Source organism: Trematomus bernacchii, unplaced genomic scaffold (genome assembly GCF_902827165.1).
Source record: "Trematomus bernacchii unplaced genomic scaffold, fTreBer1.1, whole genome shotgun sequence".
In the NCBI taxonomy this organism is placed as follows: domain Eukaryota; kingdom Metazoa; phylum Chordata; class Actinopteri; order Perciformes; family Nototheniidae; genus Trematomus; species Trematomus bernacchii.
The window spans coordinates 2,993,867-3,012,482 of NW_022987910.1; the positions used below are offsets into that span (position 1 = coordinate 2,993,867).

The 18,616-nt window shown below is 39.3% G+C and overlaps 1 protein-coding gene across 1 annotated transcript; it reads left to right on the forward strand.

The window, feature by feature from the left end:
* The first annotated feature begins 2,904 nt into the window (after positions 1–2,904).
* Positions 2,905–16,016, forward strand: si:dkey-54n8.4 (coiled-coil domain-containing protein 92). Its single transcript, XM_034115215.1, has 4 exons — positions 2,905–3,411; positions 3,737–3,877; positions 10,725–10,772; positions 13,719–16,016. The coding sequence occupies exons 2-4, from the start codon at positions 3,745–3,747 to the stop codon at positions 14,435–14,437; spliced, it is 900 nt and encodes a 299-aa protein (XP_033971106.1). The 5' UTR covers positions 2,905–3,411; positions 3,737–3,744; the 3' UTR covers positions 14,438–16,016.
* Positions 16,017–18,616: the final 2,600 nt, after the last annotated feature.

The window sequence follows — 18,616 nt, forward strand, 5'->3', positions numbered from 1 at the left end:
TGCTTTGACAAAAAATCCATAAAAAAATGTAATCTGTGGAAGCCGTAATACTGTAAAAAGCACGACCAATCATTTTAGCCGGCCCGGCTAAAATAACTGGATGGCCTACCTGCCTGTCAGCCTTCCATCTGTGCACAAACTTATCTCGTGCCCTCATTGGTCATGTGCGCGCTCGTGTGTGTTGGAGGAGGGGCTCTGTAAGGAAGTAGCAGATTTCTTCCGGCTGTGTATTTTCAAATTCTAGCGCACTCGAGCTGGTTTCTCCAAAATGACCTACCCCACCTTTAAGGTTGTGAATGCTTTTGCCAAATTGTATTAAAATAGGAAAAGTAAATAAGAAATCATGAACTAAACAGCGAAAAATAAGTCGTACATAAGATAAATCTTTATTGTTTTTGGTACAGCAGCATAATAAAAGACAAAGAATCTTAAAATATAATCTGCTGTATTTTTCACTCCTTGAAACCTGTGAAATGGAAACAGTACAAGCTGAATGACCATAAGAATTGCTCCAAGATACTGACACAAATATTTTTAATGTTTTTAATATATGGCGTTCGTGGTGAAGTGAGTTTGCCGTAGGAGTTTTCAGACAGGCGGAAATGTTTTTCTTCATTTGTCCTTTAGGGGACAGCACACTCCTCCACATCCACTCTCAAGAACATCTGAGGTGTCTTTGTTTTGTAACGTCTTTGTAGACGTGGGCCTCCTGCCTCTTTATATGCCTGAAGAAATACAGAAATCAATCCTGGTCTTGAGATCTGTGATTACAGCAAACCTCACACACAGCTGCTCTAACCACTATTCACAGCATCCCAGTGCTCATACGGCATGAAAAAATCTGCAGCAATTTATGTTTTGCTTTGTGGTTTTCTGCGTGAAATCATTGTTTTGGGGGTATTTTTGTTATTAAGTTATTGAATGTTTTGATTATAGTGAAACTGACATGATTGCGTGAGTCGTTTTGATTGCGAGGCACTGTGCCGATGTGGGTCTTATATTTACATTAACTAACGTCCAATGGAGGAAGCTCATAGTCATTTTGAACCGATCATGTTCAAACACCTAAATCCAGCCTGTCCAATCACATTGCAAACATAATGACCGAGAGGATCATGCTGAGAAACATGTTGTAAATATAGCTCACAAAATGACACAAACACAGCCTTTAAATCTTTGTCAACGTTAACATTAAGACATCATTTCACTAAAGAAATGGCACTGATTCGGAGGGAGACAGTTACATTTTAATCATTGTTGTCGTGATTGATATTAGGATCAAAAGTAACTGCCTTGTGAAATTACATTGTGAATGTGGATTTGCAATTTTGTTTTTTTAAATTATTTTTCAATGCTTCAGGCAGCTTTCATTTTTGTTTGTAGTGAAGACACCTGTTGAAATTTGAAGTTCCTTCTCACAACTGAGCTCATATTTGTGAATGTTTAAAAGTTGTATTGGAATTGGAATTATACACGATGTTGTGCTTTTTAGGAATTGAGATGAAATATAGCAATGAAGTCTGAACTTTAAATTATGATTGGCCCCAGGCCGCAGGATTATTATATGGTGTTATATTTGTGGGTAGTGAACACAAGAACATTTTAGGAGAAAGTGGCAGCAGTTATTAAGTTGTGTTGCCATATCCCCTCATATTTCTCATTATACACAGTTAATGTTGACTGCATTGATCTCCCAGAATCTGATTCTTTATCACACCCAACAAATCATACCAGTTTTATGCCGTTGCTTGTTCATTTATATGCTTCTCTTTTTAACTTTCTGGTGGTTGGTGAAATATTGTCTATTGTTAAGTATGAAAAAAGGAAATTCATAACAACAGTGAAGACTATTGACACTGTGCCTCATGTCTAAGACCTGAAATATCCGAATACTGAAACAGTCGAGACCCTGTAAGGTTGTGAAAGCAAAATCCTCGTCTTTCCTCAGAGCATTAAAGTGTCACGTTTCACTGAATTATGCCTTGAATTGTAAATATAACAGCTTTTATTTTTTCATGTTTTGGCTGATTGTTTTGTAATTAAAGCTCCAATTGATATGTTTATATATTAACATTTTTTGTTCAATGTAAAAATAAAAAATAAACACAAGAACAACAATGTGTTTTTCTGTCATTGACACATGCAGAAGGTTTTCAGTTCATTTGTCTGACATCTGTAAGCAGCTTAAAATTTAGGTTTATGTAATGAGCAATACTCGAGTCAAAAAGGTCAAGTCTAGACTAATAAATACTTATGAATACTAAATAGCGGTGGAGTGAACCATGCTCCTTATTGTAAAAGTATTGTTACCAGAATGCAGTGGTGTTAAGTAACTAAGTACATCTAAGTATTGTACATCAGTTATTTTTTTGACATATTACTTTTTTTTGAGTATTTCCATTAATGCTACTTTATACTTCTTCTCCACTACATGTCAGATTCAAATGTTGTACTTTTTAGTCCACTACTATATATATATATATATATATATATATCACTAGTTTCTTTGTACGTAGCCTATACAATATGGTATAATGCAGAAGTGTACTATTATCTAAATTTACATTATATATTATAATGGATCATCATTGTGCACAATGAGTACTTTAACATTTTGTACATTTTCATAATAATACTTTTGTACTTTTACTTTGGAAATCAGGACCCTTTTCCAACACAGCCAGAATGTAAAATCACACCAACAGTCTTATAGTCGACTGAATTACAGTAAGTAAACCAACATGTACAGGTCACCTTGTATTTTATTGTATTTCAATTCTGTCCTTTGTTTTCCAATGACTTATAACAGTATTGGATTTCCCTTGCTTTATATTGATCCTCTTCAGGGTGAGGGTGCAGCTGATGGAGGGGGTTGGGGGGTGGTGGAGGCGGCTGCTCCTCCAATCAGCTGTCTTTAGTCTGTGTCGTACGATGATCTCGCGTGTTCTGCTCACGGTCTCTTGTTTTCATCATCCCCAGCTCAGCATCCGTTCACAGCAGCTCCATGCCTCAGTCTGGGGACGAGGAAGAAGAATAAAAGGTGCTCATTGTTAACAAAATAATAATGATCTGCGCACTTTATCGGTGGGTTTTTTGCGTTTCCAAATCCTCCTCTTCCTGATGCTGCTCGGGGTTGCAGCGGGGAGCGGTTTCGCCGGAGGTGCGCGGTGCCATGCAGCGAGCTGGTTTTGCATTTTTACGCAGCTCTCCAGCATCTCCGTCCTCTGATGCAGCGGTGTCACATGCTGCTGAAAAGCGCTTTAAGGCTTCAGATAACATGTGTTTGGGTGGATGCCGCAGCCCACAGGATTTGGAGCAGCAGTGGAGGCCAGCATGCCCGGATCCGAGCACGCTCTTATAACAGCTGCTAACCATATTTAGTCGATTTTGGCACTTAACACGTATTAAAAGGTAAGATAGATATTCGCAACGACTACAGACCTAATGATAAGTCGTCATCATTGTCTACTAAGCTGCATCCTGATTGTTAGTGCATGTTTTCTGCTATTTCTCTGATCATCAATACCTTATGTGTAGCTTCCACTTGACCTCAATACAGAACTTCCCTCTCTGTGGCTGACATAAGCAATGTTCCCAGTGGGAAAGTGACATTCAGCAGTTTTACAGTTTATTGTTGAGTTGGAAAAGGGAGTATTTTGAAGCTGAAATGGATGCTGGAGCAAACACAAACACCTATCAGTCCCATCCTTCTGATTTCCTCCCTCTGTCCCTGCAGAAGTGACCATGGGTGAAGAGAGCAGCCTGTCAAAGCAGATAGGAAGTGTGGAGAGGAGCATCGTGTTCCTGAGACAGGAACACCTCACTTTACTGCACGGCCTCCACCTGGAGATCCTCTCCCTGCAGAAGCGATGCTCAGGTGAGTGTCACACTGCTGCTACTGTGTGTGTTTGCATGGGGGAGCAAAACAACCTTTAGTTACCCCACACAATAAGCACAGTTGAGTTCAAGATTTTAGGAGTATAACTCATTCCTATTCATTCCTATTTACACAGGTTACTAGCCTACTGGATGTCATAAAGATTCAAGAAAACATTTGAAACATTTTACTTCGTTTATTGGTGCTTTCTAGACAAGCTTTCATTATATACTATCAACCTCCAGAGATGTATCACCTAGGGCTGCAACAAACTATTATCTGCTAATTGTTATTTTAGTTTAGTTTTGTCTATCATATGTAAACAAGCCTAACACTTTAATATCTTCAAACTGCTTGTATTACTCAAGCAGCAGTCCAAAGCCACATTTCTGTACTATTATTTCTAGAGAAGCACTAGATGCCAGAACCTAGTGTTTGGCGTCTTTATTTGAAATTCTTTGAAGTTAATTGCCTCATAATTTCAGCACTAATGAGCCCACATAAAAGTGAAGAATTCCTTTGGTGTCTTTTGTTGCTGCTATAATCAGCAAGGACGCCTCTCGTTGACCCTCTGAGAGGAGATTTACAGAGATTTTTAATTACAGTCCTGATGTATTATGAGCTAGACGTCAGCTTTGTGACCTCTTTATAATGAGTTTCTTTTTCACTTTATGATAGTCCATCAAGCCTGCACCAGATATATTCCTATTTATTTATTCATTTATTTACCAGGGACAGTGCACATTAATCAACATTTCTGTAAATGTGCCAAAGTTAGCCAAGAGGCTATTTTTCATCTGTAGTTCCTGGACAGATTTTGTAAGTCAACCTATAGATCTATCCTATTAATTATTTCACCTTCATTTGATGGACCACATGATCAATGTTGAATTATGTATAGAAAAAAAAGCTTCTGTTGTGTGTTTAGTTACAATCAGCAGTTTGTGTCACTTTCCTGAGAAGAGAAACTAAATCTCCTCATATGCAGGCCTCAGTGTGTGGTGTGTGTGTGTGTGTGTGTGTGTGTGTGTGATGTGTGTGTTTGTGTGTGTGTGTGTGTGTGTGTGTGTGTGTGTGTGTGTGTGTGTGTGTGTGTGTGTGTGTGTGTGTGTGTGTGTGTGTGTGTGTGTGTGTGTGTGTGTGTGTGTGTGTGTGTGTGTGTGTGTGTGTGTGTGTGTGTGTGTGTGTGTGTGTGTGTGTGTGTGTGTGTGTGTGTGTGTGTGTGTGTGTGTGTGTGTGTGTGTGTGTGTGTGTGTGTGTGTGTGTGTGTGTGTGTGTGTGTGTGTGTGTGTGTGTGTGTGTGTGTGTGTGTGTGTGTGTGTGTGTGTGTGTGTGTGTGTGTGTGTGTGTGTGTGCCATCAATCAACAATGGCTATGGTGATGTCATGCTTCAATTCCTGTAGATTGCGTCATTTCCTGTTTCGGGCCTAATGGATATGTCGTTCATTTCATCAAGCAAGCAAGTGCATATGATCACACATACACACACACATACACACACACACACACACACACACACACACACATACATACTCAAACACATACGCACTCACACATTTTTGTATTACTTTAATTGTGAGGATGTTCTATTTCATGTAATTAATTCCCTGGAGGCTTTCCTTATCCTTTTGTTATTAGTGTCACATATTCTAAACCAAACCTGCCCATTATTGCAACATAAATACACACAAACACACACATGCACGCATACAAGACATACAACAGAGAGATTAATCTAAACATATCCGTGCTTAGTTAATCCATAGATCCCATATCTTCAGTAATCCATATGAACGGGATTGTGGTTAACAAATACATGGGGGAGTAGGTTGCAAGGGGGGGAAGGGGTCTGTGTGCGTGTGTGTGTGTGTGTGTGTGGTGTTTGTATGTGAGTGTGTGTGGTGGAGATGGATAGGGCGAGCTGGCTCAGAGCCAATGCGACCAGTTATGTAGAAAACGACCCCCTCAATCACTTTGTAGCTTTGCTGCACAATCACATCTGGTCCAAAAATAATAATGTGCACGTTAATAAGTGTATTATGTGTGTGGAGAGAAAGGGACTAACACATAAACACAGATTCATGTCACACATTTTTATATTTTTATCCATGTATATGTGAGTGTTCATATCCAACAAATCAAAGCAATGTTTGGCTGAACTTGACCTTCAGAAAGTCAATCGTTTTTGTAATAAAATAATTTAATCAATGAAGATGTCTCAAGAGAGTTCACTACATATTCCTAGTAGAACACAAATATAAATCTTTGTCCTGAAGCTGCTGAAATCCTGAATCTGCACTGCAGAGTTTTTTATCTAACACAGCCTTTCATTTCCACATTCCTCAAAGGTTTTTTATGGGATTTCTGATGCAGGGACACCAATACACCACATCTCTTTCTGCAGAGCATCTTTAGAGCTTCTTATGATCATGCACAGGGAATATCTGTTAAAAGCTTTTGCATGCAAATGACTGTTTTGTGTCCAAATGAAGATTACATTGCCACGATATGCTTGGGCAAGGGGAGTTTATTGTGTTTTGCCCCTTTCAACAACAAATATTCAACAGTGTGTACAGCATACGACACCCTCTGTCCTACGACCCTACCAACATGTAAAAAACTCCTTTGTGGGAGATAAACTGCTTACTTTTTACTCTTTGCATTTTATTTTTTATCCTTCGGATTTGAGCCTTTGTAGACCATTTGCGCGCACAAAAACCCACATAACACACTACAGGAAAGGAGGAAGCCCAAAATGCATATGGCCCTCTTTAACGTGGATCAGTAAAGTCTTGTTTTCGTACTTCTGATTGTTATTTCACAGTATAATATGTGCATATGCACACTTTGCTGTTTCTTTCACAGTTGACAGTGAAGCCAGAACATTTGGGAGACTCTGTTACTTCAGAGACCATATACTTGGAAAGCAGTATCCACTCTTTTGGTCTTTTTCTTGCTCATATCTTTTACACATTTCAGGTTTTTAAGTTGTACACTTTGTTGTTGGGTTTGTGTCTAATTAGCATAGCATGGATTTTGTTGAGGCCTGATGGTAGTGCAGAACTAGTCAGTATTTCAGAGTAAATCTCAGAGCGCTTGACGCTGCCAATCACTTTTTTCTCCCAGATTAAGTATTTATTCCTAGGCATTTAAAGGTGGGGTAGGTAAGTTTGAGAAACCGGCTCGAGATACACTTTTTGTTATATTCCATGGAATGCTCTTAACATCCCGATAGCAATGAATATCTTAAGTGCTTTGACAAAAAATCCATACAAAAATGTCATCTGTGGAAGCTGTAAAAAGCACGACCAATCATTTTAGCCGGCCCGGCTAAAATAACTGGATGGCCTACCTGCCTGTCAGCCTTCCATCTGTGCACAAACTTATCTCGTGCCCTCATTGGTCATGTGCGCGTTCGTGTGTGTTGGAGGAGGGGCTCTGTAAGGAAGTGGCAGATTTTTTCCGGCTGTGTATTTTCAAATTCTAGCGATCTCGAGCTGGTTTCTCCAAAATTACCTACCCCACCTTTAAGTCCCAGAGAGGCCTACTTGAAGATGTGTTAGTTTTGAGACCATGGTTCCCATATAACTTGTAATTATCTCAGTTTTTTAACTGTTTAATTAAAAACAGTTCAAAGATATACAATGAGGTAATGCTGGACAGTATTGGGGCTATAGGAGCTTCTGATAGGATAATGCAGTCAGCAGTTGTGGTAGGCGTTTGCTGCCAGCTCAATAATGTGCAGCCTGGAAGGAGACTGCAAGGTTGATCTGCCCATGTTGCTCTGCCTCTATACCGCTGACCGCCTTTATTGTCCTCAACTCTCCTTCTCATCCACTTAAAGGCTCTTATACTTCTCTCTCCTTGAACAACCAGGAAGTCAATATCTGTCTTTGTTTTGGTTATTTTTCTTTTAATATAATGTGTTAGTTGTGCGTCATAGAAATCAATGAGGTGTGTGTGTGTGTGTGTGTGTGTGTCGTTCAAGATATGGTTGCAACATTCAAGGTCGAACCACGAAACAGAGCCTTGAATGCTCAGTGAGGCTGTAGGAGATAAGACAGAACTACCAGACATACCAAGCTCGGGATGTGCTGAGCTCCTACTTTTCATTGTGAAACTGTTTCTTCAAGACATAATTCCTGTAGCCGACTTTCTGCAGTTAAATTACCCTCATCAAGTCAACCCCTACCTTTTTAGCCTTGCTTGATATAAAGCTTTTTTAATAAAGCACAATTGGCGCATTATTTGTTTGTTTTTCAATGTCTGCATAGTTTAGTCTGTTTTGCTTTTTAGTAAATTGGATTTAAATGAAAATGTGTAATCCTGTATCTGGTGTTTCCTCACTGTCAATTGATGACATCTTTTATAGCTTTTTCTCATTTCTATGATTTGTATTTCTATAGCATGCTGTTCTTTTTCTGATTGATTGATATGTGTCAGGGCAGTTCTGAAAGAGGATAATGATAGATGACAGGACCTCTCAAAGTCTCCCATATGTTGCAATCAATTCACTACATAAACAGCAATCAGGCTCTCTTTCTATGCCTGTCTGAGTTCCTCTATCCGCCCTTTCCTCACTATCTGTCGTCATCTCTTCATGCCAGCTGCATGGGTGGGCGTGTAATGCTGACTGCAGAGAGAAAGGGTGTGACAATAGGAGCAGAAAGGCTGGGAATAACACATATGCTGTTCTAGAGTCTGATTTATATCACCAGTAAAATTAGAAGTAAGAAATGTAGTTGATATTCATAGATTTAAAGGATGTTTTTAATTAAACTAGTTTAATAGCTGATTGAACACTCAAGTTTCTGAAATGAACAAATCCATGCTTCATTAATCTAATCTGGAACCACAAACACTGCTGCTTGAGTGTGAGCTGAATGCTAAATGTAGAGATTTCCCTGCAGTCCTAAATGACATTTGAAATGACCGACAGGCCAGTCACGACCAGCAGTCAGACAACCTGTCAGACACTTTAAGCCAAATATATATTTTTTTTATCAGGGACAATCCAACCCTTCGAAAAACTGAGCACCATACACCAGTCTGGTATTATCTTCTCAAAAACCTAAACCCTTTAGTTGATGTAATGCACTGGCATGAGATATAATCCATTCAGCATCTAAAAATGCCAGCATGCCAGATATCATATCATGGAATATTTGGATAATCCTAATCATGTTGGAGGAGATTCTCTCATTGAGCTCTCTAAAAAAAGAAGTCAGACAATCATGGATTTATTTTCCAATCTAGCATTGAGGCAAGCAAGCTGCTGAGTGTCGTTTTTTTCTCATTGCACAAGACAAATGGATGCAAAGGCCATCGACTAATGCAAGTCGTCAACATGACACACAGTATATCAGAAGAAACACGACACTCAAAGGAAAGTCAAAACTTTTGACACAAATGTTATAAGAAATTCGGCATGAGACGATGTATGATTTTATAACTGATCAGGATGAACATAAATATCCTTCACATGTGTGTCTTGTAAAAGCTGTGTTGTTAGCTTTCATAACAGAGAAACTAAAAAGAGGCTTATTTAAAAAACATACAGGATTATCATGTAAGAAAGAACAAACTCATACAATGTGTTTTTTTCCTGCATGGGGAGCATAGGAAATATGACTTTTAGAATGTTTGTTTTTCACACAAAAAAGATGTCTGTCCTATCTGGGATGCAATAATTGGTTTGTTAAAACATGTAAGGTAAAGTGATTCCAGTACATTAAAGTGCCATTTATCCATATTTTGATGATTATTGGGATACTTTTATATTACTATTATTTTGGCCAGAATAATCCTGACATAACATTTTGATATCTTCCCATAAGATAAATCACATTTATATTGATTGGTTCTTCAGACAAACGCCATGTATGACCTTTATACTTCATCTACAGTATGTTCCAGTGTCAAACAGATGTTGTGACAAAAGCAGCTCTGCTTGACTAGTTTTTTGGGGGGTTTAGGGGTTTTGGGTATTTCTTTGGTTTGCATTCCTCTTGAAAAGGATTGCACAGCCAGGAGTTCTTATTTAAAGGGGACCTATCATGCAAAATGCACTTTTGTACGTCTTTTATACATGAATATGTGTCCCCGGTGTTCCAGGGAACTCACCAAGTGTCAGAAAACACAACCCTCTCTATTTTCCTCCATACCCAAATCTCTAAAAAAGGGGCTGCAACGGATCTGATAAAAACTGATCCAGATTTGAACACTGTCCTGACGTCAGGACGGTGGCGCTACCGCTATTGGGCCAACTCCACCAATCAGGAGGAGACAGCCACGGCCATTGCCGTTCGAAAGCGCTGGAGACGCTGTAGTACATATGCCAGGCCAGTAGATGGTGCTGTTCTGCCCTTATCTGCCCTTACAAACACAGAGCTAAAAAATGTCAAATTGAGCAAAATGAGGCATGGCTAAAATGCATGATCTGTTTGGTATTTTGAAAAAAAAAAAGTATAAATATGCCTTATATAGGTATGGTCCTACACTATATTATTCAAATATAGCATGATAGGTCCACTTTAAGTGAATATTGATTTCAGGGAGGAATGCTAATAACGGTTATATGTCTTATTGAGGTTGCAGTAAAGTGAGATTTTCCCCAGACTGTGACAAGTAATTTAACAGGACTTCAGTCTTTGATGTAAAGTTTTAGATTTAGCTTCATAAATTATGTATGAGCCCAATTCAAATATGCTGGAAACTGCATCAAGCATCTGTTATGCAACATACAGAAAGATATCAGCATACACTACTGCATTTCAGTCATGTGTTTTTGAGATACTGTATATCTGTCTTATGTAACTGCTCTCTCCTGTGGTTTTGTGTTTTTCAGAGTTGACAAGTGATCTAGAGGTGAAGCCTCAAGGAAGGAATCCAATAGGTATGTTAAAAAAAAAAACTTTGATGTTCATATTATTCTATTCTTCACACACCTCCGTCATGAATTAGCTCTCATTCTGCACTTAAGATAGAAAAACAGACATGTTTGCATCTCTTTGGGCTTGTTTGTCTTGGCCACACTCAACCTCAACCCCCTATCCACCAGAGCCTGCATCCCTCTCTTCCACCGTCTGTCCTCTTCACCCTCCCATCCCCCAGGGAATGGATCCCTGTCAGCCACCCTCCTCCCCATTTCTGTCTCTCTCTCTCTGTCTCTCATGGCTGTATCTGTGTTTCTTTGGTTTAAATAAAAAATAATTTGTCAGCGCTAAAGGGGAGCTGCACATTCTCACTATAAAAAGGCTAGGGCAGAAAATGTATGAGAATTTATGGAAATGGCTAAATGGAGTACATTGTACACACATCCTATATTCTATAGACTAAATAAATCAAAAATGTTTGGTAAAAAATATATAAGTTCCCCGAATATTGTAAATAAATTGCAACATCAGTGAAAAATATTCACAGTTATTCAATATTTCTCTTAAAATCAGTCAACCCTCGCCGATGCAGACAGCTGCAAAGACTGTCAGTGTTGTCTGGATGCAGGGAAGCATAGGCACCATTTTGTCACACCAAATTAGAGACAGAGCAGGGGAAGAGAAGTCAAAAGGCTGTGTGAATGTGTGTGTGCTTGTAGAAATTAATGTGGGGGGTTCGTGTTTGGCTGCATTACTGAGCCATTAGACCCCATCTCCTTTTCCAGGACAGGTTATCCCCAGATCCATCAATACAGCACGGTGCTCTGCTCTCCTCCCACCCTGACAAATTGATTCATCCTCTTTTTCTTTCCCTGCTCTCGTTTTTCCTTGTCGTCCCAGAGGGAGGGTCCATTTACAAGACTTTGCTGAGAACAAGAGAGACGTAGAGCCAGGAAAAGGAGAGAGGAAGAGATGGAAGGAGAGAGGTATTAAGAGGTAGCAAAGAGGGCGATTAAGGGGAAAAGACAAGGCGGCAGGATGCGGTCAGCTGCAGACGTGGAGGAGACGTATGGAAGGATATTAAGATCACATTAGGTACTGTAGTCTATACTTAGCATATGAGCTCAACCTGGGTGTGGTGATGGGCGACAGAAAACCTGAGACTGATCGGTCCTCAGAGGATTCATCCTGGAAGACAAATGGGAGATTGAGGATGGATATGGGAAATAAAACAAGCTAAAGTATCACTCAGTACAATAAAGAAAATGTATATAGGCAGAAAATAAGAGACAGCTAGAGCAAGGGAAATGTCATGAAGCATAAGATGAAGCAGCATCAAACTCAAAGATGTTATCCATGTATGAAGCCTAATATGGATCATAGTTTCACCTGCAGGCCTCACCAAACCTCCCTGCAGCCTTTGGGAGTCTCCTGCCCTGAAAACCTGACCTATTTCTATCTGCAGAGGCCTCAGTGCCAGCTCCTGTGGATGTAATCCTCCACTAAGTCAGCCCTGAGGTTGCTGCATTGACTTTTCATTCATACTTCCCTCTCCTCTGGGGAATGTGCCTCAGAGCACACATGTTGTCTACAGAAGCAAAAATAATAAGCAGACTTCAGCATTAAATCTGACCTTGGTGAGGGTGAAGTTCATGGTGAAAGGAGGCCTCGAGTGGTGGTTTTTCCTATTTAGAGAAATGTAGTTGATGTTATGGCATTGAGGAAGTGGAATTTTTAGTTTGTATCACATATATATAAATATATAAAACACAGTACGGTGTCTTATTGATCTGTGGTGCAGCATACCTACACCTTGCTCTATGTATACAAATAATAGATGTCTACAACAAAATTGTTCTGGCTAGCTTTCTCTCTCCCTCAACCTACTGATGAATGATTTATGCTTTCATGTTTTCACATTTTCCCCCTTCCATAATGCAAAATGTATTTAGATATTGAACATTTCCATGAGAACAGAAATGCAAAGTCCAAATTGAAAGGATTTTTGAGTTGCTGTTCCAAAGAATTTTAGAAATCATTTTGGATACTATGTGACTGTTTTATTAATTTAAAATAAGAATGCGTATAGTTTGAGTCCATCTTAAAACAAATCCCTAAGCATGAAGGGAATTAAGACGAAATACTGCTCAGCGGGCTGTCATTTTGGAGTGGGATAGAGATTACTCTTTCATAAATGTGTCATTTCCAGCTCCTAAACAGCACTTATGCAACTAAATGTTTCTATTTTTAGAGTACCTGTTTCAAACTATGTGAGCAATTTGGTGATATCCCAAATTCTCAGACTTGGCCTCTTTAACTACTCCATATGTTATAGCGTGACTCAAAGACAGTATATGATCAGGACAATCTGTTTTATCAGACATTATGCAAAGACATTCAAAAGACAGCAATACCAATATCAAAGTCTTCTAACAGGCAATGTGGCCGATCCATGTTCAGCAGATACGTGTGTTCCTCCAGTCACAAATCCATATAAGAACATGGTTTACACTCCTTCCAATTTAAAATAATGAATCTCTTAGCTGAACATGTCAACAGTGACTCCAACGTTTATATCTTTTTTCTAGCACAGAAGGCATCGCCTCTATAATCATATGTGCATGGGATTAGAGCTTGTGCGGCATGACAAATGCTCAGTTTTGCGAGATAAGCAACCCACTGCTCCAGGATAATACCATAGGGGTAATACACGTGTTTAAACTGTGTATGTGCTGCTGTCTAGGGTTTGTATATACAAGTGCTGATTTTGTTGTAAAATGTAGTAGGTTGTGGATAGAGCATTCAACTCATTTTACTCCTCGGTAATTCTTCATCTCTTGAAAGATAGGTACACAATGTATTTATGTATGCCCAAATGTAGGCCCATTTTTCAGTTACACATGTATAGAAAGTCTTATTTTTAGACCTATAGGTCTGTTTACATTTCTGGTCCTTCTGTGTGTCAGAGTTACAGGAGGAGGAGGAGCTGCTGGAGAACCGCTGTTGGGATGTGGAAAGCCGTCTGGACGAGGAGGAGTGCACCTTTGGAGAGCTTCGTCAGGAGCTGAGTCACAAAGGGGCTTTGGTGGGAGTCCTCAGAGCCAATCTCAAGGACAAGGAGCGCCATTTCCTGGAGGAGCTGAAACACCGGAGCCACTGTTCAACCATCCTGAACACGGAGCTGCAGAAACAAACAGAGGCAGCAGCGTACCTCTCCTTCCAGCTGCATGGTGCCCGCCAGAAACTGCACCACCAGCGAATGCAGCAGAGGCAGGGACTCCTCGCACGGGCCAACAGTCAGGGGGCCCAATACTGTGCCGAGCAGATCTCTGTCTCTCCTCAGAGGCCTTCAGGAGCCTCCCCTTCCTCTCCCGTGGTTAAACCCAAGCGTAAAAGCGCCAGGTCGTCTTTGAGAGTGGAGCGTTCCCGGGAGTGTGTTCCCATAGAGAAAGTGACAGGCCCCGCTGAGCCCACAGCCATGCCGGACCCTGCACTCTTCCTCCACCCTCGCAGGCACAGGGCCCGCTCCAGGCACGCTGTGGCACAAAGACAGGCTCCACTGGGGCTGGAGAGGGAGGATGAGGAGGAAGGAGGTGGTGAAGGGCCGATGGAGCCTCAGGGCGGAGCTGCCAGACTGCTGTCTTCAGCGGCAGCGCCCCCTGCTGCTGAGACAAAGGCAGATTAGCGAGTACTAAAGCCTGCACTTTAAACTGCAGTTTGATCACTCTATGATCATCTGAGACTGTTAATGCTGGTAACTGTTCTGCACCTTGACTGAATTGATACTGCGACTGGTTTTAGCTCATTAATTATTATATTACACTTATTGTAGTCACTTTTTTTAAATGGACTTTGATATAACCCTAAATAACTTGCAAAGAAAACTCAGAAAGTGTCACTTTAAGTCAGTCTTAGATGAATTATCTGTTTACACTGGTGTCACATGCTCAGTATACTGTGGGGCCTTATTTCAAAGCCACCCCTTTTGGATCTTTGTTGATGGTGAGCGGCCATTTTAGAAGGACTACAAGCCCAACCAGCTGTGAGCTTTCAAGGCCTACCATAAATCAAATGTGACCAAACATTTGTTTGGCCCCTAACTGAGGCACAGCTGACATATCTGAAGCGGTATGTTCGAGTCCTCCCGGTGAAAAAATGTTGACTGAAAGGAGGTGTGTTCCTGTGATAATACAAAGAGTATAAATACAAAGGACAGTCGATTAACTTCCAATAAAACAGTAGATCAGTTCTATCTTTATTACACATATTTATACCTTTCCAGTAGGTTTCCATGACAATTTATTTATAAGGACACAACTTGGGTGTTGTCAGCAATATCCCCAACCATTTTTTTTTTCATTTTTTTTTTTTAAATGAACCAGAACCTGTCGTTTGCCCTAACCTGGACCGCTTATCTCCGTCTGTACGTTATTGTAAACCCAACAACAGAGAGCAACGCTTCAGGAAACAAAATATTTTTTAGAAACAGATTTGACACGAGCCCTGCCAACAGTGACTGTAAATCTGTTTAAAATCAGTGTTCATGGCTTTAACTGCAGATAATTACGCTTCAGTTAGCTTTCCTTGGTGCAACTAAACTAACACTTGGTACAATTTGAACTACTAACTATAGTCCTTGCTGTTGCCCATAGATCAATAATACTTTATTTTAGACTCTAGGTCTATTTGAAAAGAAAAAAACTTCATGTCAAAAATGTGAACATTCAACGTTCACAACTTGAAATGTGGTTATTAAAGCAGCTGTTAAAAAGTAATCACTTTATACTTTGACAAAACCTGTTTTATTTGCGTTTCTGTAAGTGCATTGGATCGGTGGAGGACAGATCAGACAGTAATTTTGGCCACGTGTAAACTTTCCATCTTACACTATTAAAATATACACACAGAGGCACATAAACGTTGCTTTATTTGTCTGCAGTAACTGCTTTCTATAAACAGATTGTGACGTGTTGGACCATGCGTTAGACTCAGGTGTGGTGTGTGTACTAACTAAACACACACAGCACTACTTCTTCAACTAGTTTGTGTTCGGCTATTTTGTTGGGGTTTCTTTTTTCACCTCAGGCAAAACAGATAATCACAAACTTGACTGCAGGTTTATGTGTGTTTTTTAAGTGGGATTGACATTTTCTATCTGCATTCTGTTCCTTTTTCCCTTTTACACACCCAAGATGAACACCTAGTGACTGTGTACTGTAGGCAGGCAGTGTGTGTGTGTTATCAAAACACATGCATATGGTGGCCCCTAGCGTTACAATGAGCGAATAGCAACTTGAAAACAAAGCAGTATAGGATCAAATTATCACTTTATCACTATATTTTAATGTAGGAAATACTTTTTAAAGTTATTTATTTTTCTTTTCTCCATTCAGTACCCTTATGTAATGAATGCCTTATAATAGAGGAGCTGTGGATATTAGAAATACAGTGTGGAACATTTCTAAGTAAAGTGTTGTGCCCTTTTGTTTCAGAAACCCTTTTATAAGACTCTTTGGGATTTGCATATAAACTCTATTACTCTATATAATGTGGCACCTCAGTTATTTTGAAGCTGTGTCACAGTTGATTAATTCTTGAGCCATGACTCAACTTAGCATCAGTGTCTTTGAATGAGCCTTCCTGCAAGAATGAATTTAATTGTGTTTAGTTGCTGTGAGGCTTTTCTTGCCTTCTGCAGCTACTGATTACAAGTTTAGCATTATGTTTAAGCAGTGTAACCTCAACAAAGCAATATATCAATATATTTATATATCATTAGTATGTCACGTCAGCCAGTTTAAGGACACTTGAGGTATGAAATTAGATTTTATGATTGTTTAACTTTGTATTTTGTAATAGTTGAGCTCAGTATGTGTTGCTTAATATTTTTCTGAATTGTCAAATTAATTGTTTTTGTTGATTGTCACTGCTGAATCTTTAAATGATTATTGATATGTTACACTTTATGGGAGCCATATTTAAGTGAGGAATCAGTGGTGCGTGCATGTGAAGCAGTTTTAAGCAAAAGGGCATATGTTTATGCCACACGAGACTGCTTGGGTGAAAATGTAGCCTGTTTGTGAAAATGCAAATGTGACAAAGGTTTTCATTCTCTTCTCAGCTGGTACCCATAAGCATGAATGTGTGCACTATTCTTCCGCAGGGGATACAAGTACAAAGCTGTCTGGTTGAAAACTGATTTTATTTTCCTGAACTGAGACTGTTAGACTTCCTCACTCCATGTCATCCAAACAAACAGCAGGTAGATTAAACTCATCGATAGATTAACAATCACCTCTATTCATAATAAGTTGACATCCTGCATACCCTAATGTCAAACATTTTAGCGATACTTTGGTACTATGTTACAACTTTGATTAAACACCAACATTCAGGTTGCTGAATGCAGCTCCAGAGATTGTTTGTCTGCTTTGAGGGAAAATGCTAATGCGCCAAAGAGGCCCAACACTGAAACTAAAATGAAGACGAATGGTGTGATGCCTTAAAAAGGATGTCATGAATATTTCAGCTGAATAGAGAAAATCTTCATCGCCTGATTTTGTTTTAAACTTTTTAACGTCTTCCATCTTTCTGAACGCCTTTATAATAACCCTAATCCTCATAGTATTAACAAATGTAAGCAGCTTCTTCCTCTCCTGGCTGAGGTCCAATCATTTTATTTAGCATTCTAGAGAAACATGTCTGTGGACTTAATGCGGCACCATGAAGCATCTTGTTTGACGTGTTATGTGGTCTCTAGCAATAATGCACCCAACATGGAGACATGGCTCTGGGTCGTTGAATGGTGGTTTGGTCCTCGGGTGAGCATAAACTGTTGACTGATTACCGCATATACTGTGTTAGCTTCCTATATTGATCTACTGTACACTTCATTGGAATAAAATGAAGGATTGTGTAGTCTGCTGTCTGCTCGTTATTGTTGCTTTAAAGTTTGCCAGAGAAATTCTAACTCCTTTTTTGCAGGTGGTTCAATTAAATTATTTTCCTTTTCATTGAAATATGAAGTACACCGGGCAATATATTTGATTAATCATTGAAACAACTTTTCATACAAAAATCTGTTTTCAGCCTCTAAATCATGATGATTTAATGCTTTTCCTTGTTTTTTTTCTTATAAAACTTAACATTTCTTGGGTTTGGACTGACAAAACATTTAAAGACATCACCTTGTAGTTACAGAAACTGGGAAGGGCATTTTTCCTCATTTTCTTACATTTAATAGACCAAACAATAGTTGATTAAATAATTAATAATTGTTAGCCATAACCTCATTCAAACAATCAATTATTTGAGCCCTAATGTGGAGCTAGATTTTTTTTATCGCAATTATTTTCTTGTGTTGACAACAAATTAAATTATATAACAAAATAATGTTGCATGATTTATACATGGTTCGGGGTGTAAAATAATTGGTACTAAAATATATTTTAATGAGCTCTTTCCATTCTATACAGCAATTCAGTGTTCTGAAAAAGACTATTATTGCCTTTAAGATATGTACAATGTACTACTTCATTATCAGATGAGTAAAAAGCAATTGGAGAAAATGTAAAAATCTGCTCTCAGGCCACACACATATTCTCAGTATTATGTTGTATGAGAAGGAGCTTTTATCTCCCAAAGGAGTCATAACACTTGTATATTCACCCTGCAACATGTCCGCAGCTTTAATACATTGACAGAAAGTATGTTTCAAGCCCAAATTGGGTCTTTGTTAGGTAGTGAGGAATAGATTGCTCTGAACTCGTTCATTATATAAGGAAAAAAGTAAAGGATCAATGTTAATGTGAGCCTTCTGGGAGAGACTATTTGTTTTCGGAGGACAAAATAGATGTGTTTTATT